The sequence below is a fragment of the Podarcis tiliguerta genome, assembly GCF_965153285.1.
Source record: "Podarcis tiliguerta genome assembly, chromosome: Z".
NCBI lineage: Eukaryota > Metazoa > Chordata > Lepidosauria > Squamata > Lacertidae > Podarcis > Podarcis tiliguerta.
In genome coordinates, this window is record NC_139553.1 from 42,335,092 (window position 1) to 42,362,160 (window position 27,069).

Below are 27,069 nucleotides of genomic sequence, written 5' to 3' on the forward strand. Positions count from 1 at the left end.
CATTCCTATGGGAAACCGTAAATGCATTTCCTATGGGAAACCGTGCTTCGCAAGACGAAAAATTCACAAGATGAAAAAACTCGCAGAACGAATTAATTTCGTCTTGCGAGGCACCACTGTAGCATAGTATCAAAACAAATTTCTTTTCATTTGCAGAATATAGTTGGATATCTTTTCAAAATGAGAGAAAGTGTCAAGCTCTCACCTCTCACTGAGTTTGTATACATACTTAAGCTACGTATATAAGAGGCTCGTTTATAATTATATTTCGGGAACGATCCATAATTCATTGAGCTGCATTGTTTCATACTTTCAGGAAGTCCCCATGAAGATATTACATAGTAGTTGTGTTATATGCTTTGAATCAAGCACTGCTAGGAGTTGTTTCTTTTTGTTTTCCAGTGCATCTCTTATCAGTTAAAAAAAAATAATTGGTGGGGAATGAGCAAATTTTTATTTTGAAGTTGTGGCCCAGAGAAAATGCTAAACCAAAAGGGGGGAAAAAGGGGGACACACACTCAAACATTGCAACCTTTATTATTTGACTGCCATCCTTCCTGCATGACAGCAGATACTTTGGGATGGTGGTGGTGATATTGGGGTAGCTGAGTGAGACACTTACCTGCAGAACACTACGTCATGTATGGATTGTGCTCCTCCCCCCCCTTTTTACTCTACTGATTACTTTGAGTCTGACTGATGTTTTAATGTATTTTTAAATATTTTGTTGGAAGCCGCCCAGAGTGGCTAGGAAAACCCAGCCAGATGGGCGGGGTATAAATAATAAATTATTATTATTACAGTCACCTCACTATTTATCTGGAAACTGAAGTGGCAAATAACTGCAAGCCTGGAGAGAGAGAGAGAGAGAGTTAGAGAGAGAGTTTGTGTTTGGTTTACCTTGTGCTTCCTCTTCAACTTAGGGTTGGGCTTTTCGGGCGCTGGTGTTGGGGACTCTCGGGACTGTCGCCTGTGCTTCGTGTTGGCCTCCCAGGGCTCCATTTTCCTGGGCATGGCCTCGAAGACACTTTGATTGGAGGCCTGAGAGATTAGATCCAGGTCTATCTTCACCCAGAGGTGCCTGCGCCCTTCAAACTCTCTTAGAGGAGAAATGGGTTCACTCTGCAGAAGTTGTATTGGGGATAGAAGCTCCTCCAAGTCATTGCTTTGGTCGACGGACACATTGCTGCTGTTGCTCGTTAGGCTGCTGACACTGAGAACGTTGCTGCTGGAGTTCTTGGCTTTGGTGCCACTGCTGAGGCCACTGCAAGACGGCAGGTTCTTGCCTTGTAAGCTTTCTTCCTGGTCGGTGTTTGAGTCGGATGTGGAGGAATCTGTTTCCACAAATTCCCGAGACTTGGGAACTGTTTTGCCAGGGCCTCTATACTTCTTCTTCTCGGGCGCTGGCCCTGTGGTCATTCTTGGCTCTTTACGTGGAGCAGTCTTTCCGGCAGTTATTTTTGGGCGGACTTTTGGCTGCTCTTGGGCTTCTTGTGTTTCCTTCTCTTTGGGTGTGCTGGTAATATTTGGTTTGGTCCAATTGTAGTCTTCTACACTGGAAGTCCTTTCTATCTTTTTGGGTTGCTTTTTCCCGGTAGTCCTTTGGGTGGTGGGTTCATTGTGAGCTGGTGATTTCTGCTTGGAACTCTTCACCTCTGGTGGAGCTTTCTGGGCGACACGGGGTTTGGCTTTCTCTGAAACGGGGTTACGGAGCGCCCTGTCTTTGGATTCAGTCAGAGGCAGGGTGCTAGCCGCTTTCCCTTTGTTTTGTCCTTCAGCCTGTGAGTTGCTCTGAGGTTGAGAGCTGCTCTCACCATGACTCTCATGCTGCTTGCTGATGATCATTTTGTTGTGGGGATTGACTTTATTTAACCACTTCACCAACTGCCATTTGTTTGCTGAGGGAGGTTCAGGCTGCAGAAGGATGAAAGAAGGAGAAGTCTTGTTTCTGAAAAGTTACCAGCTTTTCTGGTAGCAAGTCTGAACCTGAGCAACATTCCTCACCCTGCCCCATCAACTGGCAACCCCAAGTGAATTGCATTATTGCTCTAAAAGCTTAAGAGCTTTAAACATTTGCAAAGAGATGTGAATATTTATTTGCAAAGACCATGTCTGATCATCATAGTCACCATATATACTAGGAGCCAACTCATTTCTCTGGCCTGGTTCACATGTAACACTAAGCCATGATTGATAAACGAAGGTTTACTGAACCATAGTTTAAACTGATCAGCTGAAGCCACCCCAACTATTTACACTGACCATAGCTTAACATTACATGAGGGCCGAGACTCTTAGTGCTGGTCCAGAAGTAGCCAAAGTGGGGAGAGGAGAAAAGGGGTGGGGGTTGAGGTGGAAATTATCAGCAGGTTTTGGGGGAATTTCTGAATTTGAAGAAATACAAAAAAACTTTGATAAAAAATAATCTTAAGAGGGAGCACCTCAAAACAGCCTCAAAACATGGTTGAACATGCTCAGTGGCCATGGAATGCTTACAGGAGAGAAGGAAAATCAGAAGGCAGAGAGTGTATCATTTTGCTGCAATGTTTCATTTCAGGTCCCAGATGTATAAATGAATGAAATGAAATATAAATGAATTTTGGAGGGGAAGGGCGTCAGACCTTTGGTTTTTACCTCAGGCATTCAACTGCCTGATTAAGTTTTTACCTCTGGCATTCCTCTGTGGGCATGGAACGCTTTCTGACTGTTCAGGGGAGAAAGGACAGCCAGAAGGCAGAGGGAATGCCATGGAACATTACTTTGCTGCAATTTTTTGTTGCAGATCCCATATATAGAGAGATTTTGAAGGGTCACACTTTTGGACCTTGGGCTTTTGGTCTGTTTGTTTTACCTTTGGTGTTTCATTGCATGGTTCTTTGTTGCATTCGCTGTCGCTGGAGCTGGTTTCACTGTCTGAATCAGACTCCGAGCTGCTTTCAGATTCACTGGAGCTCCCAGAACCTCCACTGGAATGTATTAAGACTGGGTTGTGTGCTGCTGGCGACACAAGGCCACTGCAAATAGAAAAAGACACATACCGGCTGTTAATGTTTCTGAGGAGACACCAGGTTGTCACTACTTGTGCTCTGGTTGATTTTAAAGGTACGTGAATTTCTCATTCATCTCTGACTCCCAGTTGACTCGGAAAAGAGAGTTTCAACAGAAATGATTCCAGGAAGTCAACTTTGCCTTTATCCAACTAGCTCACCGACCCATATTTATTTACTTTGCTTTTGAATTGCTTCCCATGAAACAATAAGCAATTAAAAAGACCCCCCCCCCCAATAAAAATATAAACCATAAGAACTAAACATGTATGCAAGCTGATTACATCCAACAATGAAAATGAATTGGACGACTTAACATTCAATGCAGATAGAATCTGGGATAAGAATGTGCACTAAGTTCTCCCGCCTCCTCATTCCCCACAACAACCCAGTGAAGTAGTGTTAGGCTGAGAGGCATTGACTGGCCCCTCAAGGTAAGTTTCACGGCTGAGTGGAGATTTAAACCTAGGTCTCCCAGGTCCAAATCTGACACACTAACCCAGGCTTCCTCAAACTCGACCCTCCAGATGTTTTTGGCCTACAATTCCCATGATCCCTAGTTAGCAGGACCAGTAGTCAGGGATGATGGGAATTGTACTATCAAAACATCTGGAGGGCTGAGTTTCAGGAACCCTTCTCTAACCACTACACCACACTGGATCATTCCATGTGATTTCATGTTACTAAAAAAATATGGGGGAAAGCCATGGAGAAACCATAACTCTGTCATTCTGTTCAAGCAATGATTGGCCCAAACCCATTCTTGGCCTATTCTATAAACCTAGAAGATTAGACTTTCAGTCATCAATCTCCATCTCCTGCGTACTCCCATTCAAATAAAAGGAGGCTACTACAGAATCAATGGGGATGAGTATTTGCATGCTGTAATTTTTCAATTGGTCTCTGAGGTTTTTAAGCTAAGTAGGATGCAGGGATTATGAGCAAGTAGCCCAATAAAATGTAATTTATTGTCACATGTCCAAACCTGTTAGAATGCGGCTTCCAGAAACAAACAGCAATTGTTTAAATAATTTACCAACAGAAATGTACAGTCCTCGGGTTTTTTTTTTGAGCCACACATTCATAATTTATGCTCAGATGAAGGACATTAGGCAGCTCTAATATTTGCATGTAAACATTGTAAAAATTTATTTTAACTAATGCTATGGTTTATTCCACCCCACCCCCCATCTCCCCCACACTGCAGCCAGGGTTGTATAGAAAGAGCAATAGGTGCATTACAATTCTGTAGAGATGCCCTGGGGAGTCTTCATCTGAAGCTAGTTATTCACTTGTGCCTTTGTAAAACACAGTACTAAAATAAAACATTTTTAGGGCCCCTCTGTTCCAAATTGCAACACTTATCCCATGTTTCTTTCCTCACCCTGTGCTACAAGTTATAGATTCAGGGTAAAGATCTGGATTTCCAGTGCAACAGATTTTGCTTTCTGCAGTGGTTGAGAAAGCAGTGCCTGTCTGCCATCACACTATGCAAGAATTTTGAATGCCTGACATACCTTAGTGTCCTTTGTTTTCCTCCCAAATCTTACTTTACTTCCTTGGTGCCATAAATGCTCATTCTTCCTGGACTTTGTTTTACACAAATGCTATCATTATTTTCTTGCAACATATGCTACACACTATTATTGCCCTTATATGCATTGCCTATATTTTTGGGTGGGTTATTGGTTCCTCCCACCTGTAATAGGATGGGATCACTGTATTCCAATTTGATGTGTGTTAAGATTTTTTGAGAACAATGAAACTTGTTTACAACAGAAAGAGAATTATGTAGTACCATCAGGGATTGAACCTGGGACCATCTATCTACAAAGAAGATGTCCTTCCTCAAATAGAAAAGATGCACTTGTTGCTTGCTTGTGGGTGTGGTGCCTATAGAAGTTTCCCCAGTTGTCACAAATGTTCTGACAGGCCCCCAAAGTTTGGAAACCCCTGTTATTTCCAAGGCCCAAAACAAATGGCTTGGTCCCATTGAATCGAAGAAGTCACCTCCATTTTTATGACCCAAGCTGATTATTATTTTTACGACTGAAGGTGCAGCATTCTCTTAAGGGAGATATCCATGCACCAAGCCAGGAGAAAGTACTTTCCCTTGGGAGACAGATGCACGAGCCAGAACTCATGCATCTTCTGGAAGCAGAGCAAAACATTTTTCTCTGCACAGGCTTTTGTTGGCTACTAGCTATTAGGTAGAATATTATTATGTGACCCATCCTCCTAAGATGAGAACAGCTTTGAGTCCAAGGACATAACTGGCTGATAAATAAATAAGGAGCCTCTTTCATTAAGCACAAGCAAAATACTCATTAAAATGCAAGGGATACCTCTAGAGGGACATACCACTTTCCATTGTAATGATGAACATGACCCACATGTGGAGCATGAAAAAGTTTGTGTGCTTGGCACTCTAGTAAAACTGACTTTAGCCTTATAAAAGCACACAAATAGAATTTCTGACTTTCACAAGAGGTAGTAATTCACACTTCTGTATCCATCTGCCTGAATGAGAGGGAAGAAGGAGAGAGTGCCTGATGGTTGATTTTAAGTATGTGAAGCTGAGCCAGCAAAGCGTCAGAGAAGTGAGGTCATTTGATATTATTCCTTTACGCCTATTCAGCATATCTCATGGGAAACACATGTCCCCAATATCAAATTATCACCAAAAATAATTTGGAAGTCTTTTTTTTTTTTTTTAAGAGTTAGGCTCCATTGCTCCCTTCCCCACCACTAATCCCTTTCCCATTATCCTTGACCATTGGCCATATTGGCTGGGTGCTGATGGAGTTCAAGTCCAGCAACATCTGGAAGATCAAAGGTCTCCCATCTCTGTCATATAAGATCTGCATTCTCATCATTATGTCCAATTTAGAAACAGTTATCTGTATGTTCCACCCACCTATGATCCCAGCATCTGCTTGGCGATATTCCCTGCAATGGGCTGAAATCTGAGTAATGCTGTTGTGGCTTTAACTTGACTGCCTGGATGTGAAAGCTTTATCATGGTCTGCTCATCTCTAAACTTGAAGAGGAAGAAGACCTACATATGAACCTAAGAGCCTATTGGATCAGGCCAGTGGCCCACCCTGTGCCCAATGGCTGACTACATGCCTATGGGAGACCTATAAGCAGGATGACAAGTGCATCGGCACTCTCCAGCAAATGAAGCATAATGTCACCAGCTGTGAAGTAAGAACAGTCACCAGGATTAGTAGCGACTTATAGCCTTATATTCTATAAATTTAAAGCCATCCAAGATGGTGACCACCATTCCCTCTTGTGCAGTTTAACTACTGTATCTGCTTTGTGAAGCAGTGCTTTTTGTTCATTTGTCCTGAGTCTTCCAACACTCAGCTTAACTGGGTCTTCCAACACTGAAGCAATCACAACACTGTTCACCATATACACCCTGAATGGACTGTGAGTGCAGCAGCCTTGTAGTCCACCTTAAAGTACTTCCGATAGAATATATAGACAACATTTTTTATATTCATAGTGGGATGGCTGCCACAGGGGCTCCCATTAGGAACACAGGAAGCTGTCATACAACAAGCCATGCATTCTTTGCTCCTAGATATAAGGCATTGAACACCTGAGGGCTGGGGGCCAAATTCAATCCTCCAAGCCCCCACTCTAAAAGGCCCTTGGGACTTTCCCCTTGCCACATCCTCCTTGGGTGTTTCCCCCCATCTGGAATGTGTCATTGGAACTCTGATAAGGACTTGCTTGCAAAGGTGGAGGATAGAGATCAAGTGTGTGAAGAAAGTAGATTACTGTGCAAAAATAAAATCAACATGATTTGCTCCACCCTATTTGGCTTTTGGGCTTGCCCTCCATTAACATGTGAACCCCCCAGAAGGGAATGCAGCCTGAATGCAGGGCTGAAAAGGATTCGCCACACCTGCATTAAAGGATGCTCTTGGCTTACTCTGCATTCAAAACAGGGTTCATCCTGAACAGGGTTGGAGGAGAAGTTTTCTTGTTTTTAAGAAAACCAATCTACCTGCACATCTCAGACTATTGCAAGGTTCTCCACAGGCTTGTGTCATCTTTACAGACTGACAACAGCTCTACAGGACAGGTCAGATATTCAGGTGGGCTTTTTGGCAGAGGGCTTCCCCAACGCTACACGGAGGTGAAACCAGTCCAGAATTCTGCTTATGCAGTTTGGTTTCCTGGCATGTTTACAGCCACACATGGATCTATGGAAGATCTGTTTATTGTGAGGTTGTTAAAAACGACAATGAAAAGCTAAACCTTGTGTCAGTAGCCACAGCACATTCCTGGACTAGGGCAGCACCAATTGCCAAGGCAGAAGCAAGCATGCTAGGAAATGTATGTATAGAGCAGCCTAAGCCTTTAATCGCCTGACAAAGAAAAGACCAAAATAATAGAAACAGACCCAGCGCGGCCTTAATTTCTTTCCAATCCAAAAATAATTCCAAGAAAACTACTTATATGCCAAATAGCATTGAAAAATCAACTTCTGAAAGATTACTGGTTTGCTCAAAATACCCCCTCCTTCTTTTGTCCGTACAAAATACAATGGGGTCCTGTTTGCTTTTTCGTCTTGGGTAACAAAACTGACTTGATATATCTTGCAATTCTGCACTGAAGAACTCTTAGCCCTTAAATGGTCCACTTTTTCCCCTTTTTGTCACTTAGGTTCAACGTAAGAGTAGCTCCTGCTTTATCACCAGCCAAGATGAGAAAACCCTTTTATCTGCAATGTTCGTGCAAAGTGAAAGATAAAGGGCATCTTGCATACAGACAGATGCATGACTGATTCTGGGAAAAGCAGAAATAAACAGAATGAGGTACTGGTGCAGGGGAAGGGGATCCTTATTTTGAAAGATGAACTGAAGTGGAGAGATTACAGGTTAAAAAGAAAGAAAGAAAAAGAACAGGTTGGTTTGAACCTCCACCTGGACACTAGGGTTTGGCCATGTGCTTGAAATGGTTTCCTACAAAGATCAAGGGACAGAAGATTGACTGATGGAAGTGCTGTTCTCTCTTTAACAGAGTCATGTTCACCCCAGTCTCCAAGCAGTGAGAGACTCCAGAGATGCCTGAGCCTAACTAGAGTTTGGTTTCCTTGTAATGAAGGTAAATGGAGACTTTAGGGTATATGGTTTCATTTACCTTTACCTTTACAATTTGAGCATGAGAAGCAAGGGCTCACAACACTCCACAGATCTTGCTGTTAGACTGCAACTCCCCTCATCCCTGTCCATTGATCGCACTGCCTGGGGCTGCTGGGAGTTAGAGTCCAACATCTGAAGGACACCACAGTGATGACACCTGACCTCTCATATCACATTCTGTCAACGCACCTCAAAAAGCGATCTTGCGGATCTGGAAAAGTGATCCAAAATGATCAAGGGGGTGTAGCAACTCCCCTATGAGGAAAGGTTAAAATGGTTAGGGATTTATAGTTTGGGGGGGGGAATGTCAAGCAGGGGAAAACATGACAGAGGTGTATAAAACCATGCCTGCTGTTTAGAAAGGGGACAAAGTTTTTCTCCTTTCATCTGATGAAGCTCAATGGCAATTCAGTAAGGACTCCTTCACATATTGCACAGTTAAAACTATCTGTTTGCTTCCAAAAGATTTGGTGATGGCCACTATCTTGGACAGCTTTAAATTAATATTGGATAAGGCTATCAGTGACAACCAGCCATGATGTCTGCATTATTTCTGGTATCAGAGGCGGCATGCCTCTGAATAGGAGCTGCTGGGGATTGTGACTGGGAGAAGGCTGTTGGGTGGTCATGCCCTGCTTGTGGGATTGCAGATCCTCCAAGGGTCCCTAGTTTCCAGGGACACCCCTGATTTAGAGAAGCCATCCCTGTTTCCAATTTGATCCCGTGACATCCCACTTTTCCTTAGGACGTCCCTATTTTCATTGGAGAAATGCTGAAGGGAATGGAGTTATCTGACCCCCTGAGCTGTCTGAAGGCAATCCTGTATAGGGAAGGTTTTTTAAATGTTTTATTATGTTTTTATGTGTGTTGGAAGCTGCCCTAGTAACAAGTGTGGGATATAAATAGTAAAATTATCATTAAAGAATGGGATGTCCCTATTTTAAATGGAGAAATGTTGGAGGATATGGGGTTGCCATAGGCATCTAGTTGGCCACTCAGGGTACAGAGGGGCCAATGAACTGTTCCAGCAGGACTCTTCTTACGTTCCTACTAGAGTCTGGATAGTGGGGACAAGGGATGGGGAAGAAAATTAAAATACTTCTCAATTAAAGGTGCATCAACACCAGTCATCCTTCAAAAAATGCACCTTTCTTAATTTTGCAATGCAGTTCTGCATCCAAGTAATGTGTACAAAAATGGATATACAGTAGGGCAAAATGTGCATGTGTATTATGTGTATTAGTGAAAATAGCAATGTATAAGGGGAATTGCATACAAAAATGAGTTTGTTTTGTGAAATGCACACTGAAATTGCTGGTGAATTTTCATGAGAACTTTATTTTTTATTTAATCACAAATGGATGTGCAAATGCTGGAGAGGTGAACGTGAGACTGGAAAAATGACAAATGGAAAGAAACCAAAGCTGATACCCATCGCTAGTGATGACTACAGGCCTTGGAGACCATGTCCATAAAAAGGCCTGCTTTCCCCTCATTTCATGTGCACCTTAAGTCAATCAGATATAAACAAGTGAAGCTGCCTTATAGGAGTCAGAGCACTGGCCCATCTAGCCCACTGTTGTTTCCTTGGATCAGCAGGAGCTCGTCAAGGTTTCACCGATAGGCCCTTCCCAGCACCGCTAGCAAAAATGGAGAGTGAACCTGTGGCCTTCTCCACTCCACAAAACCTCCTGTTGCACTAGGGCTATCTGCTTCTTTGTGCTAGATCTTTCATTTGCTGTTGGATCAAACACTCCATAGCTACCAAGAGCACTCCCTCCCCCAGTTCAGTAGTTTGAGGAAACAAGCCATCTGCTTTCCACGTTCAAGCCTCCACTTTTGCTTCATGTACAGTGGTACCTCGGGTTAAGAACTTAATTAGTTCTGGAGGTCTGTTCTTAACCTGAAACTGTTCTTAACCTGAAGCACCACTTTAGCTAATGGGGCCTCCTCCTGCTGCTGCTGTGCCGCTGCATGATTTCTGTTCTCATCCTGAAGCAAAGTTCTTAACCTGAGGTACAATTTCTGGGTTAGTGGAGTCTGTAACATGAAGCGTATGTAACCTGAAGCATATGTAACCTGAGGTACCACTGTATTTCTTAAAGTTACAGATTCATTTCCAGACATTTCTTAAATGATTACAGATCTGTCATGAGCACGGCTTATTTTTCTGCACCATAAATGATGAACAAATGTGCAATTCATGCATTGGTTGTGTCCCCCCCGCCCCACCCTGCTCACTGCTGAGACTGTTATTACATTATTTTCAACACATCATTTACCCTTAATATTTTAATAAACCACTTTAAAGGTGAAGCAGAGTAGTTACAATAAATAACTACTGTATTACTGGCAATTATTATAATTTTGAGAACGAACGGTGCTGGATCTTCACATTGCAAATATATTCACAGCGCAATGGTAGGCATTGCCTACTCAGAAGGAAGCACTGTTTAGTTCAGTAGGACTTACTCTCAGGTAAGTATGTAAAGGACTAGTGCTGCAATGATCAAGAATGTCACTTGGCACTGGGGCTACCAACCAAGTAAAGAATGTTCATTTTTTTATTGGATAAATGGCAGATAATTAATTCATTGATGTATTTAAAGTAAATATACCCATTATACAAAGCAAACATTGGGTTGGATCCAGAGTCAAGATAAGCAGAGACAGGCAGCACTGAATAATATCCCAGCACTCAGACCTGTTTGGTGACATTGGGAAGTAGATGGGCTGTTCGATATCTGGACCCTTACCTGATGCAACACCAAACCCTGTGATGCTGCAATCAACAAACTGTGGCCATTTAAAACCCATCTTAGCCTATGTGCAATTATTTGCTTCCACATGCTGCATCCCTGTTGCGTGTGGGCACACTACCTACTGATTAAACTGATCTAGCTTTGACACCCTGGTTGATAAAAATGTGACTAGTCTTTTCCGAAAGGACAAAGACTGTCTGACGTCACTCCATGCAGGCTGAGCAAAATTTATCTTCCAAGCTGAGATTTATGTAGAAGGTGCCAAGTATCCAAAGATTTCATCCGTATCTTTTGGACTTGCCACCCATATCTATCTCTCTATCTGGAATGAAGTTTCCATCATACAGTGTATCACAGACTACTAACTTCTTGCAAAGTATTTAAAAACAATCTGAATAGGATGATTTAATGATGGTGATAAGCTTGCTCATAACAGCTAGGTTGTGAGAAGGGTAACACAGGAAATCTCCAGAACCCCCTATTATTACAGAATAGCTAAGGAAAACCTGGGAAGCCGTCATATTACCCCAAACTGACTTATAATTCAAGTTCCAAGCAAAACACACAAAACTACAAGATAATAATTTCATTGAGTAATAGTCTTTAAATATAAACTATTGGAATGATAAAATTAATAATATGCAACCGCATGTCTTTTTTAAAAAAATTCAAAACAAAAACTTGTCTCTTAAGAGCCACTGAGCTAAAAATCTACATGAGAGTTGAACTGATAAAGATAATTGCTGCATCTGTCTTATTCGTTGCTTTGTCTTTATTTTAATATGCTGCTTGTTTGCACTTCTTATTCATCTTCATTAATGCTTCTATTTTTAACAAAAAACCCACCTCCCATTCTTCCTGTACATTCTGAGTTATTGAAAATATTTTAAAGAATGTTTTTAAAAGAGAAGGCCAGAAAGACAGAAACCTTCAGCTTTCTCAGCTGCTGGACTGAACCCAAGTCAGAGATGGGCTACATTTTGCAAACCATGGGCTGCATTGGGCCACATGCCATATGTAGGTGCGGCCAGATGCAGAAGTGGGCAGAGCAATGCATGCAAATTTTAATTTTGCACAGGAAGCAAGCTTACACACCCACCCACCCACCCACCCTGCATCCAGGCAAGCAAGACTCATTATCAAACTACACCTTCCAGCCAGGTCAAAACATTTATGGAGGATCCAAAGCAGGACCAGTCAGGGGTGTGGTCTGGGGAGATTTCTGAGGACCAGAAAAGGAAGATTAAAGAGCTGCACTTGAAATTCCCCACCCCTGATCAAAGTAAATGCAACAGTAGGATTCAACAGGGCATTTCCTTCTTTTTATGTGCTTTTTTATTACACATGTACCCCACCTTTCCTCCAAAGGAGTTCAAGGCAGCATTCATGGTTTCACAATGATAATATGTCAGGGTAAGATAAAATGGCTATCCAGATATCCCCAATGAGCTTTGCCATTGACTGAGGACTGGAACCAGAGCGTCCCAAATCCTAGTTCAACAATTAAACCCAGTGGTAACCAACTACAGCCCTTCAGAAGTTGGGACTGCCATCACCTCTGACTTCAGTGGCCGTATTGGCTGAGACTGATGTGAGTCCTGCAACGTCCACAGGACACCACCATACTGGTAGCTCTAACCACCATATTTTAACCTCCGTGTCCTACTGGCTCACGTGAGTGAGTGGTAAAGGGAACAGTGGAACAAGTGTCATTTGTAAGCATTTTGTAACAAGCATTTTGGTACAGAAAGGCAAGATGAAAAGATCATCTAAGTAAATGGGCAAACAGTGTCCCAAGCTATAAAAACAATGCAACTGTCCAACACAAAAAACCTCCTTCCTCCAATTCCCCGTTTTGGGGAAAATAAATAAATTCCCATATGGGAAACTTAGCATGTTCTCTCTGCATTACAATAATGGCTTCTGTTCATTATTACACTACATGCTAGTTTGAAAAGAGGTGGCTTTCCATGTGTACAAGAGACTACCTGACCGACAGAAATAGCTTTTAATCCATTTTGGATTAAACATTGCCTCAAAGGTTTTTATGCAAGAGGCAGAGTCAACCCCTCATCCCAACTTCAAATTTCTTGCTAATTATGACATTCAAAACACAAGAGGGTGTTTCTGCTGAAGATAAATGGATTTCAGAACCCCTCTCAGCATTCACGATAAATCAGAAAATGACTATTAATAAACAGCTGTGTTGGAGTGGAGAGGAAATGACAGATTTTACAAAGATCTGCTCCCATCGCTTGCCTGATGTTATCAGTGTCATGTATAAGGCTGACATCTTAAATCTTTGCCATCAGAATCCTGGAAGTCAAAAGGCTCGGCTCTTTAAAACCAAATTCACAATGCCTGCTGCTCTGAATGACAGTAAAAGAAATAGTGTAAATCTATCTGATTGATGACCTTGCCTTCTAGCCAATTTCCCTTCACCCTGCCATTGCTGTCAACCATTGCCATACCAAGTCCCCAGTTGGGGAGGGGGGGGGGAGCAGGCTGCCTGCTGAAAAACCGCAGATTGGGCATTGCATAGTTAGGTGTTATGGCTGCTTATGTCCCACAGAATGAGAGTGATAAAAAAAAAAAAGCTTCTTTGTGTGCATTCAGGAACTCACTCATGCTTAATTTTATTTCTGTTTTGATCTGGCTTCTTGTGATAAAATGGAGTAAATCTGATCTCTTTTTAATTGTTGCTGAGAACAGGAAGTTTCACAAGACTTCTGTCCCAACCTCCTAAAATGCATTTATATCCCATCTTTATTCCAAGGATATCAAGGCACTGTAATTCCCCCCCCTCACAGGTAAAGGTAAAAAGGTAAAGGACCCCTGGACAGTTAAGTCCGGTCAAAGGCGACTATCGGGTGCAGCACTCATCTCGCTTCAGGCCGAGGGAACCAGTGTTTGTTCACAGACAGCTTTCCGGGTCTTGTGGCCAGCAGGACTAAACTGCTTCTGGTGCAACAGAACACCGTGATGGAAACCAGAGCACACAGAAACGCCGTTTACCTTCTTGCCACAGTGGTACCTATTTATCTACTTGCACTGGCTTGCTTTTGAACTGCTAGATGGGCAGGAGCTGGAGCAGAGCAACGGGAGCTCACCCCATTGGGGGATTCAAACTGCTGACCTTCCGATCAGCAAGCCCAAAAGGCTCAGTAGTTTAGACCACAGCACCACCCATGTTCTCTTTTCTCACAACCACCTTGTGAGGTAGCTTAGCCTAAGAGGCAGTAACAGGCCCAAAGTCACCCAATGAGCTTCATAGCTAAGCAGGAACTTGAACCCTGGTTTCTCAGGTCAATGTTTAGCACTCTAAGCGCTACACCATGATAGTAAAACTCTCTGAAGTGTCAGCTGCCCCAAGTCCACACAGGTGTCAGCCAATTCTGTCAAGTGGTGGGTGGTTATCAGGAAACTCACAGCATGGTGATGGCTCTTTATGGGGAAAGTAGATATGGGGCTGCATGCCTGCAATTTTTTTAAAAAAAAATTTCAGCGGGTCAACAAGCTCTGTGCTTACCGAAAAATGGTCTACACACAGCAGCAATCGGTTTTCACCTTCTTTTCACAGTAAGCTACTCAAAGGTTAGGTCTCCATACACACTCACCTCTCCCTAGCCTGGCAAGCAAGATGGGCATCTCACAGTCGAAGGACATATTCCGCCCAGGGAAAAGCACAAAAGCAGAGCAGAATTGGTGGGTCAGGCTTAAAGAGTGGGGTCAGCCTAGGGAGAGTCCCAAGGGCCAAACAGATATCACAACTGGCCCCTGGGCCTTAGGTTCCCCAAACCTACTCTACACTTATAGCAGAATCACACTAAGCTGGGATACAACCCTTTGACACCCCCCCCTCTGGATACTGTTGGACAACTCCCAACTTGAAGTTCAATAACACCTGGAGGGCCACAGACTGTGGGAGGGACTAACCTTGACCTATTTATTTATCTAGGAAAGTGACCCACAAAAAGACCTAGCCATGTTGCTTTGTTTCATTTTTTTGCTTCCTGGTTGGTTGGTTGGTAGGCAACCCTTACTTTGCAGAGATATTTTTATTTCCATTTTTATAGCTGTTTTCTTGGTTTATTGTAGCCTGCTGTCAAGAAGTATTTGCAAAAGAGCACAGTGCGTGACTCATCTAAATCCTCCGTATGACTCATTTGTATGGGATAGAGCTCCTGAGGAGTTTTAACATAAAAGAAAGAAAAGGAAGGAGGGAGGGAAGAAAGAAAACACTAGCTCTATGGGATAACAACTTGTTCCTATGGCAGGCATAATTACCAGGGCCATATAAGATTAAAGTGGAAACTCAATGGGCTTTTTCAGCATGTTGCTGCACCATGACCATGTTGACAAATTCTGAATACGAAGTTGGCTGCACTCCTCACGACAAAGCTCCCTCCCTCCCTCCCTCTTATGGACTCCAGCAGCTCTCTATCAGGAGTCGGAACCATGTGAAAATAGTTAGTTACTTGGAGTAAAAGATGTCAACCGAGTTAGCCCTGTCCTTGCTTTGTGCAGTTCTATCCCAAGAATATTCATTTGGATGCAAGGCAACCACTTACTCCAAAGAGCACACAGCCTTGTGTAAAATGTCCATATGCTATTTTATGGGGATCATTGCAGACTGAGAAATGTTTACCATGATGTGCATCTTTGCTATGGTGGGGATGGCTGGGACCGGGCGACCTTTCCGCCTGCTCAGTCTGCTGCCCAGGAACTAACTACCAATGGGCAACTTTGATGGAGGCTGATCGGTTACGATAAATGTGACACTGCTCCATCAACGCTCCTTCAACATATTTGCACCAGCAAGAGTGACAGAGAGATCATCTTTTTCTAACCATCCCAGGGTCAATGACAGTCACATTTACTAGTGCCAGCATCTACGCCTTAAGTTTGAGGCCCAGACTGTTGAGTTTGTGTGCTTATCTCCATGAAAACTTGCCTGAATAAGTTGGATAAAAAGTAGGGTGGTGGTGGTTTGGAAACCACTAGGTGGAAGCTCACCCCCCCATGACATCATCAGGAGATTGAGAAGGGACAACTGAAACTGAGTTTCCAAATGTTTGCCAACACCTTAATAATAATAATAATAATAATAATAATAATTTATTTTACTTGAATCCAGCCCGAATCTGACTGGAGGTGAAGCAGTGTTGACACACCATTTGCAAATAAAGTTTTGTTTGTTGATTTTATTTATTTCTCACTCACCCCACTTATTCATTCTGGCTTATTAATTTGTTGGTCTGGTGGTTTTTATAATTCTAAATTCATTGCAGGTCTCCCTCCAGTATCCCTCCCCCTTTTTTTACCATGCGATATGCAAGGAAATACAGTAAATACACCAACAACCTGAAAGCTGCTTAGCGAAATGATTTTTAATATACTAGGCAGTGTGAGAATGTGAAAAAAGAATCCATAATGACAACAAAGATTAGCCATTTGCTCTCTAACCTTATTTACAGAAGCAATCAGAGGTATTCAGGTCGAGTTAATGACCCTGTCTCCAATTAATTCAATTGTCTACACACAACATTGATGCAGCAGCTGTATCAGGGACAATTGCAAAGGGAATACACACAACTCCATTAAAAGTGACAGTAATAATGCATTTATTACCAAGGAAAAAAGCACACTATTGTATCATAAATTCAGGATGTTAAATTATACCCCATGCTTTAACAGAAATTCAATTAGTGAAATAATAATAACTATAGCAAAGACTAGGGAGCGCGAGAGCAAAAGGAGGGAAGCTGGCTGTGCCTAAATTCCTCAGATTAAAAATTTGGCTGCTTAGTTACCAGCAGTTGGCTGGTTCTGCAGTTTCTCTGGTGCGAAGTCGTTCTTTTGAATCAGTGCCAGACACCCCCCTCGTTTTATGAACAAGTTGCAAAATGAAATCTGAAGCTTTTGAATCCAATTATGAAAGGCGCACTGGAATCTATCATTGGTTTAAAAAGTGCCTTTTTTTCCTGCTGCTGTGTTCAGATTTGTATAGTAATTGAGGTAAGCACAGGTGCTGTTCATTATGGGCCATTGTGCGCCATCTGAATTCTGGGAATGGCAGAATTAAGGCTGTTTAAAACTCTGTGTGAATAACAAACAAGCATGATTTGGAGGTTGTTTGTACAAGCCTGGACACAGCTCATCTGGGGCTCCTAAGACACCTGCTCACCCTTTTCGCAACCAAAACACTCTCATTGACATTCTGGCTATTTTTCCCAAGGATAATTTTGCAGGAACCCTACATTTCCTCCCTCCCCTCAGGCTGTTATCGATGGCAGAACTACTGACAAAAGAAAAACAAGGATATGACAATTATCCAATGTAACGGGGAATGCTGAAAGCTTTAAAGCCACATTTTTGCTTGAGAGGATTGAGCCGCAGGCTGCCTTACGAGTGAAGTAAGAAATTGCTTCTCACTCAGGTTGTTATTTCCATCTGGGAATCTGTTCTGGATGAGGACTATTGTGCAAAGGAGCTAACAACTGCTCCCCCCACCACCTTCCCTGACCTTCACGTCTACACTGCATGTACACAGAACTAAACCCCACTTACAGTACTGTATATTGCCAGGGATATTTGAATCTGTATCACCAGGGATATTAGGCAAAGGGATGAAGTTCAGTGGCAGAGTATCTGCCTTGCACACAGAAAGTGCCAGGTTCAGTCTTGAATGGCGCCTCCAAGTAGGGCTGTGAGACTCCAGCCTCAAACCCTTGAGAGTCGCTGCCATTCTGCATTATCTATACAGAACTAGGTGGACCAATGGTCTTACTCTGTATAAAGCAGATTCCTTCATTCATTCCTATGTTGTTTAAGCATCTGGAGTAAATGCTACCTGTGGACCAGTTCCAGTAATCTTGCCCTTTCTTATGGGACATCCTAAAGCCCCCTAACAGCCTGATTTAATTTGTTCTCAACCTGAATCTAGCCCTTCTCAGCACTGCCTTAGCATAACTCGGTGGGGAGAGACAGTTCTAAGATATAGACCAATATCATGCTGTGGCCCCAGAATGCCAGTAGGGGCCACTACTGATGTCTGCCCAGGGATCCTCCTTATGTGCTGGGTCTGGGAGTCACCATTTAAAGTTCCCAACATGTCCAAAGAATGAAGTTGCATCAAGGTAATTGTGGGAAACTGAAGTTCTTACACTGCTGCTAATGCTTGTTGCTGCCTCGTAAGTCCATGTGGATGGGGAGGAAGTTCCACTAATGTAGGAAAGCAACCCCTCCCCAAAAGGCACTTTGCAGAAGACCCCCCTTAAACCTGGAGCTGGCCAACTAAGAGACATGGTCTAGCTCAAGAAGGTACTGGAAGGCCAATTAGGCACCTGTGGGTGACTTCCCAACAAGGGCCACCACATATCTATCTGTTGTGCCTTATTGAACAGACATTGTGCATAAGTGTTGCCTGCAGTGCACATCCACCAGACAACACGGAGCAGCTGCTTGTATTCTTTTTTGAGATGCATGTACATGGTCTTCAAACAGTGCTGCAGGGTGCAGTTCACACAGTGACCAGGGAATTTGAATTTTTACTCTCTTTCTACACTGCTGTATTCAAGGTTGTTTACAACTCATAAATGTCAACATGTGGAACAAGGATCTCATTACTATCCAGTAAGATTTCGAATCTAATTGACAACACATTTGACGAATCCATTCCACATATGGCAGTGGAGGGTTATTGTGTTGATAGACAAATTCATGGAGAATAAGGCTAATTCTCTTTTAAAACCATCCAAGTTGCTAGCCATCACTACCACTTATGGGAGTGAATTCCATACTTTAGCTATGCACTGTGTGCTTTCTCTTGTCTGTCTGACTATATTTTGGAAATGTAGCTTCATTGGATGCCCCCCCCCCCAATTCCAATATCTCAGAAAGGGAACAAACCTCTCTCTACCCACTATGTCCCCATTGGGCATACTTTTATACTTCTCTGTCCTGCCTCCTCTTACCTTCCTTCTCTCTAAACTAAGAATGCATCTTAAGGAACAACAGATCATCATAACTTCTCTTTACATGTTGACTTTGCGAATGTAAGCTCAGTGGCCACACCCAGGCGTCTAAGGTTGAAAACTACATTTGTTTTCAGCAGGATTATATCTATGCATGTGGTCACTGAAACACTTCTCCCACTGGACCCACTCTATCTTCATGCAATTTTGAGGATGAAGAGGCGGATGAGCTCAAATATGTGAAAAAAGGATTCCTGTTTGAAGTCCTAACATGACAGGGGACACTTTTCTCCAAACAAAGGATGGCCATATTTTTCGAGGGATGGGTGGCAACCCTACTACCACTACTAATTTCCCCTCTTTCCCCAACCATTTATATACCACTTAGCTACAACGGTCTCCAAGCGGTGCATAAGAATCACAATACAATGGAAATAAAAACTGGTTCAATTTATAACATCAGATTTCATTTAAAATGCCTGCAGCATTTTTTAAAGCATTCAGTAGGCACTTGAAGTTTAACAGGGAGATGTCCTGTTTGTCTTTAGCTGGAAGCAAGTTCTATAAAATCAAGCCCACAGTACTGAATGCATTGTGGATATTTAGCTGTGTACCTTAGCTATGGGAAACCACCAACAATTGACTCCTGCCCAAGACATCACTGATCAGTCAGGGATATAAGTTGTTAAGGGCCTTGCAAATTAACACAAGATCCTTGAAACTGTCCCAGTAGCGTATGAGCAGCCAGTGCAAGCTTTTGAGCACTAGGGTTATGTGCTGGCAATCATCTGTCCCCATCAGCAGTCTAGGTCCAGCATTTTGCACCATCTGGAACCTCAGGGCTAAGCCCAACCAAGGAGAGCTCCCAATAAAGATAGCAATAATAAAGGAAGAGCAGACATCGTGGAATAGACCTGCTTGAGACCCACAAGGAGCCTCTATCAGACAAAGTAGAAAGTACATGGCCTTATCCACCAATGGTCTAACTCAGTTTAAAGCAGCTTCCTAACAACTGAATATTTTTGCATACATTAAAGCCAGTTTTCTGAACACTACCCCACTGACAGATTTCACAAAGATCAACAGATTTCTTCTCTTCACAAAGTGGTCCACGTGTATAAAAATGACCACCAAAACACGAGCGCATGTTAAAAACTTTTTTTAAAAAAGTCACCTAGGAATCAATAATCTTATAAAAACATTTTAGAAAGCCAGCCAGCAAAAACAAGACACACCAGACACACCTAAACATGCTATAGATTAAACAGCAATTCCATTTTTGTAGCCCATAGTCATAGCCAAAGAACACAACTCACAATTTTGTGTGTGGCAGACCCAGTGGAAGCCTGTTGGATCAGACTAAGGATTCACTCTCCTCAACAACCAGCTTCTGATGATGGTCAGTCAGGGGCCTCCTAGAGGCCCACTAGCAGAGCTTGAAAGCAGCAACCTTTCACCACTGCTTCACTCTAGCAACTGCTGAGATACAATCCACGCCATCCATTTAAAGCATATGACTCCCTCCAAAGAATTCTGGGAATTGCATCTCAATTTGGGATCACACCTGCTATTCATATCAGAGGAATTGAATGAGAGGTGGTGTTTCACCTGCAGTGGCAATATATCTCAGGCTGGACCTGGTTTCAGGAGTCAGAGGGGAAGGCCTGTTGCTTGTGGGCTTCAAGGAGGAATCTGACTGGCCATTGTCAGATGTAGGTTGCTGAGCAAAGGTCCACTTTAACAAAAATGACAACTCCCAGATGGTTTTTGTGTGTGACAGTCACCATGTGCTTTAAATATGTGGTGTGGACTTCCAGCTTTCCTGCTGTGGGAAATGGCTGCCTCCCACGCGAACGGACCCCAGCCGTGTCAGTAATTGGGGGCTGATATGGGGGTAATTAGCCCTGGTAGACTCCCCAGGGTGGGGGAGGACTGTCTCACAGACCCGTGGATCATCCGTGATCTGTCGGCTCGCATCAAGGTGAGAGCGGCAGGGACACTGGGTCTAAGAGCAAGGTACAGCTGGCACTCTCCAGAGCCACTCCTACACACAGGGGCACCTGTTTCTTAAAAATTAATAAGATTCGGCGTAAAACAGGCGTATTCTGGACTGAAGGAGAAAAAGGAAACAATCTGCGGAACTGCACAGTCGCTGGTGTTTAAGTTTGGACTTCAAAGAGATTCTCATCATTGGTGTTTTGATTTACGGAGGAAATTGGTACGTACTTTATATCTACATTTGCTTTTAATTATTCAGCTGTGCAGTTTTAATCGGACTTGACAAAAGGTAAAGGAGCAGCTAAGATGGCATATGCTAGCTCTGACCCAGGACAAAAAAAGAGCAAATTCCTCCCTTTTTTGAGGGAGTGGGAAACATTTGTTGGCTGATTCTACAACAATCTGAGACAATAATTTGGGAAATATCCCACAATATACAGTGCATCTGTTTGCATTATGGATGAGAGAGCGCGCAAAGCGGGCATCTAGCAGCCCCCCCTCCAGGGCCCGGAGGGCGGGGTCTGAGTGATCCCCGGGAAAGCTGATCAATCGCCAAATGATTTATATCTTCATTGCTACATATATTCAAACTGTACTCAGCAGATCAAAGGATACATGGCTGTTTAACATGATGAGAACAGATGAACCAGGGACTAAGAATTTTGAGAGTTTAAGAAAATATGAGAACAAGAAAAAGGCAGAAAACATAATTGTGTGAGATGATTCCTGCAGAGGTCCAGAATATGGGAAGTCCGTTTGAAATTTAATAATTAATAATTCGGATTGTAAACCCCCCCCCTTGATTTGGATTATGATTGGATTTGATTTGTTAATAATTGGATGTTCTTAATGGAAAACTAATAGCAATTCTTTAAAAAAATAAAATAAATATGTGGTGTGGATGCAAATGAAATCTGTACCTGTAGCTTGTAAGCTCCCATGACTATAGCCTGAACTATGAGGTGCCATACAAATAAAAGGAGATGCTTACATATGTATGTATTTCTGAGTTGGCAAGACGTTGTATCCAACTAGGGCCATATTTGCACCATATATTTAAAGCACTATGACACCATTTTAGACAGCAGTGGTTTTCCCCAAACGATTCTGGGAGCCAGAGTTTGTAAAGGAATTGAGAATTGTTAGGTGTTGTTATGCGTACTCTGAGCAGAACCTAGGTGTCCTTTACACTGCTCCCATCCACGTCCTTCTTGGGAAAAAGGAATATTTCAACTCAGAATTTTCTGCTGGAACTTTACCTTAAGGGCAACATGATTTTGTACAAAGCTATGTATCTAACTAGGGATGCGGGTGGTGCTGTGGGTTAAACTACAGAGCCTAGGACTTGCCAATCGGAAGGTCGGCGGTTCGAATCCCCGCGACGGGGTGAGCTCCCGTTGCTCGGTCCCTGCTCCTGCCAACCTAGCAGTTCGAAAGCACGTCAAAGTGCAAGTAGATAAATAGGAACCGCTCTGTTGGGAAGGTAAACGGCGTTTCCGTGCGCTGCTCTGGTTCGCCACATGACCCGGAAGCTGCACGCCGGCTCCCTCGGCCAGTAAAGCAAGATGAGTGCTGCAACCCCAGAGTCAGCCACGACTGGACCTAATGGTCAGGGGTCCCTTTACCTTTATGTATCTAACTGTGTTGTCCATACAGCTCTGATACTATCTCTGTCCAGCAGCAACAGATAGCCAGATGCACTTTCCCAATGCCAGAACTGAAGACGCCTATAGAAATTGAAGGCGTTTATGGAAACCAACCCTTTGGGATTCCATTGGAAGGATAGACCACTGGACCCAGCTCAAACAATAAACTACCAAAGCTCAACATTCCTCAAGCTAGTGAAGTAAGTCGTCTTTATTTGTTCAATTGTTTGCTTTTCTATTTTGCCTCCAGGGTTTCAGTCCACTACACTTCCTCAGTTTCCTGTTAAACTGTTGCTCTCTTAGGCCACATTTACACCAAACATTCAAGGCAGCTGAGAGTTGTTAAGGGACCCAAATTTCTCTCCCAGACCTACAGTACACAGAGTGGTTTAATAATCAATCCCTCTTCACAGGAAACTCTGAGAATTGTAGCCCTGGGAGGGGAATGGGTCCCCCCCCTAATAGCATTCTTAATAAACTACAGCTCCCAGAAGCCTTTTAGGGAAGCCATATTTCTTTAAAGTGGTGTCACAGTGCTTTAAATGTATGGTGTTAATGTGGTCTAAGCTTTTACTCAGAGTCGACCCACTGAAATTAATCAACCTTGTCCACACTTTCACTCAGTGCTATTTTTCTGGAGAAAGTGGTACTGGAACTCACCATGAATGCCTTCCTTGTTTTCTTAGAATGGCAATGGTGCCCTTCTGAGAGATGCTGGAACTGAGTTCTGGTGAGTTCTGGCTGAAAAAAGAAGAAGCCCTGCTCCCACTTGTCCTGTGCCTCAAAAGAATGGGTCTGTGTAGTTTTCTGCTTGCCATCCACTGAATTGGAGCAAACATCAAATCAGCAGAAAAGCCGATTGACTTTTGCTCTAATTACCCACCACATTTCCCCAGGGAAACTTGACAAGTGGAAGTCCGGATACAACCCATGGTTAAAGGTAAAGGTAAAGCTACCCCTGCCCGTATGGGCCAGTCGTGACCTACTCTAGGGTTGCGTGCTCATCTCGCTCTATAGGCCGTGAGCCGGCGCCGTCCGAAGACACTTCTGGGTCACGTGGCCAGCGTGACGAAGCTGCTCTGGCGAGCCAGCACCAGTGCAGCACACGGAAACGCCGTTTATCTTCCCGCTATAAAGCAGTACCTATCTATCTACTTGCACTTAGGGGTGCTTTCGAACTGCTAGGTGGGCAGGAGCTGGGACCGAACGATGGGAGCTCACCCCGCCGCAGGGATTCGAACCACTGACCATACGATCAGCAAGTCCTAGGCACTGAGGTTTTACCCACAGCGCCACCCGTGTCCCTACAACCCATGGTTAGGACTGTAATTCAGAGGTGATCGACACGTCTTATGGAAGTAAATTTCAGAAGTTAACTTTGCTAGAAGGGCAATACTTGTTCAACATGCTGAACAGGTTGACATGAATACTGAAAGGCATATGTGATTCTTTCTTTCTCTCTCTCTCTCTATTTCTGATATACAGAGCATCAGTATTTATGCTGCCAAATGCATTATTCATTTACAAGAGGGAGGTACAGGTAGGCTTTTGTGAGCCCCCAAGGTTTGAAGAGTTAAATATATATATGTTGCCAACCAGTTTCTGTGCCCAATTCAAAGTGCTGGCTTTGACCCACAGAGCCTTGAAATGGGTCAGGACTGCAATACCTCAAGGACCACCTCTCCCCATATGAACTGACCTGGACACTACAGTCATCATCTGAGACCCTTCTTCACATGCCTCCTCCATGAGAGGTCCATAAGGTGGAAACATGAGAATGGGCCTTTTCTGTGGTAGCTCCCTGCTTGTGGAATGCTTTCCCCTGGGAAGCTCGCCTAGCACCTCTGTTACATATCTTTAGACACCAGGCAAAAACAGTCCTCTTCTCCCAGGCATTTCGCCAATGAAAGGTTCTATGGCCTTTTAACCCCCCCCCTCTCTGTGTGTGTGGTGGGGTATTGTTTTTGTTTGTTATTCTGCTGTGCATTTTTGTGTTTTTTATATTGCAAACTGCCCTGAGATCCTTGGATGTAGGACGGCATATAAACTTAATATAACAAATTCAATACAAACTAACAGGGGGAAAACCATAGCCTTCGGGGTTAATAGCAATTGATAGCCTTTTCCTCCAACATAGTACGTTCTAATAAAGAAGCATATTGAACAATGGAACGCCTAATTATTAAGAACACTTCTATACGAGTGGAAAACGGAAAGTTACCCAACATGACAACCGCTAATAAAGCCGATGAAAACGGAAATCGGTCAGAGTTACGTTCCTCTATGTCTCATGCATTAAATAAGACTAACGTTGTTTGACAGGGCTCTGTGCAAGGTGCCTTGGACTCTCTCTTCCTCCACATCATTATCACAGCCAGAAAAAGGTAAAACACTGCAGGAATATAAATAAATTGAAAAGGCTCAGAAGACAATATTCTACTGTGGGCCTCATTTGCACTTTAAAAAAGATGCCCTACAGACCTTATGTACTTTTAAGATTCATCTGAAAGATACATGAAGAAGTCTTCCAGTCAAAAAATGTACATATTTAATGGAATTAGATCTCTAGGCTAGAAAAATGTCAGAAGAAAAGGAGAAATATTAAAGTGAATGCAGGGCACACCTTTCTAGTGCTTTCTTGCTTTGATAAATATCTTTTGGGATGTCATTTGCTAGAAAGTCATGATTTAATGAAACACCCCCTCCCCCCGCGCACAGTATATAACACAATAGGCTTATCTCCAGAGCAAGTTGATGTTTTCATATTTGGTATTGGTCTTATTTTGCCAACATGAGCCCCTGAAATTTCGCCTTGTATGCGGCAACCTCCTTGTCCCAAATAAAAACATAATGATTCATGGAAGAAGGTATGTGAATAGTGGAAATATTTTTTATGGGGGGGGGGGGAAATGGGAGATCTGCTGCTTTGTTTCCCAATGAATTTCCACCACTCATTTCCAGACTGCTGCTTTACAGTAGTTTGCAGAAGACTTGTGGTCCCATATAGGGGTGGCAGAATCTGCTATTTTTGGTTTCTCACAGGTTCTCATGTATCTAGTCTTATGTTTGGTTCTTCACATTTCCACATCAATTTGCTTAAAAAAGAAATCCTCATGAAAATCCAAAATCATTTTAGTGTGAACTTCTCGTAATACATATATTTGTAGATATGCTTACAAAGTGATTTTCTCTTATATAATGCATTTCTATATGCTATTTTCAGTAATATATGCATTTTATGGATGATTTAACCCAGTATATATGTTTTTGTACATGTTACCTGGCTGCAAAACTGCATTGCAAAATTTGGAGCAGTGCGAACTTCAAAAGGATACCTATGTTTTGGCTCATGTATTGTTTCGGAAAGTATAAAATTAGGTGGTTCTGCCTTTCGATGCAAACTGAATCAAATTTCTCCTTCTTCCCTGCTCCTAAACCCAGAGCTCATTGCTGGGTGTGTAGTTCCAGTCACAAAGCCATGTTTTATATCTGTGAATCAGAAACTGAGGTCCCCACTTGCAACTTGCTTCCCTCAGCTTATTCTGCAGCATCCATGGAACCGGAGGGGAAAATAGTAAAGGAAAAAGGAAGGTGAATCTGCACAGCAATGCTCCCGAGTGGGTCACAGTGCATTAGCTCTCTGCTTCCTGCATCCATAACACATTGTGGCAGTGTCGCTCCCGTGGCGTGACTACATTGACGCTGCAGAAGGATTCCGCCACATCAAGTCTGCAGCCTCGCTGCTATGCTGCGACCTTAAAAGGAGCCCACAATATCAGGTCTCCTAATGGCATTAAAGCCAGCGGTATTACTTTTCATCTGCCCAGAGTCAATTGATTGAGTGTAACATTGCCAGAATTTCATTTCCTAGATCTTTAATAAAGCAACACGGTTCTTTGAAGAGAAATAGGAGCAGAAGAGAAACCAGAAACTTTTTTTTATTGCCTACATTAAGAAAGAAAGAAAGAAAGGAAAGAAAGAAAAAGGAAGAAAGGAGACTGACTTCATATTAGCCCCAAATCAACCATATATCCCAAAGCCGCTATGCAAAGGAGTCCCAGATGCAAACATTGGCAAGACCTAACCAACCCTAATGGGGGCATGATGGAGAAGCAGATGTTCAAATTTCAGCAGCGATAAGTAAACAAAGCTTCCATGTATTGGGTCAGTATTGTTCCCTTTATTTCCAGTTCAAGTCTTTACAGGCTTGTGGGGGCAAAGCCAAAATTGCCCCACTCATGCACTACAGGGTTTTAGTGATGTGGTGTAGTGCCCCTTCCCTGCTTAGAACCCAGAACATGAGCCAGCTCTTACCTGGTTGGAATCCCTATCACTGTGTCTAAGAGAGAGGTGGATGGAAGCAAACATGTAGTTTGCTTAGAAGTAAGTCCCACTAAGGAGGATGGGGATAGTTACTTGGCTCCACCTAACATAGGTACTCTTCCCTCTGCCCAATCAGTCCCAAAGGGCACCAGCCT

The 27,069-nt window shown here is 43.0% G+C and overlaps 1 protein-coding gene across 13 annotated transcripts in view; it reads right to left on the minus strand.

Moving 5' to 3' along the window:
* Positions 1-27,069, minus strand: part of AFF2 (ALF transcription elongation factor 2) — a 382,241-nt gene that overhangs the window by 31,423 nt on the left and 323,749 nt on the right. For all 13 annotated transcript variants that reach the window (XM_083422401.1, XM_083422406.1, XM_083422407.1 and 10 more), the window contains 2 exons: positions 2,852-3,014; positions 901-1,914 (listed from right to left, as the gene is read on the minus strand). In XM_083422401.1, the coding sequence (XP_083278527.1) occupies positions 901-1,914; positions 2,852-3,014 (1,177 nt within the window). The remainder of the gene's footprint in view (positions 1-900; positions 1,915-2,851; positions 3,015-27,069) is intronic.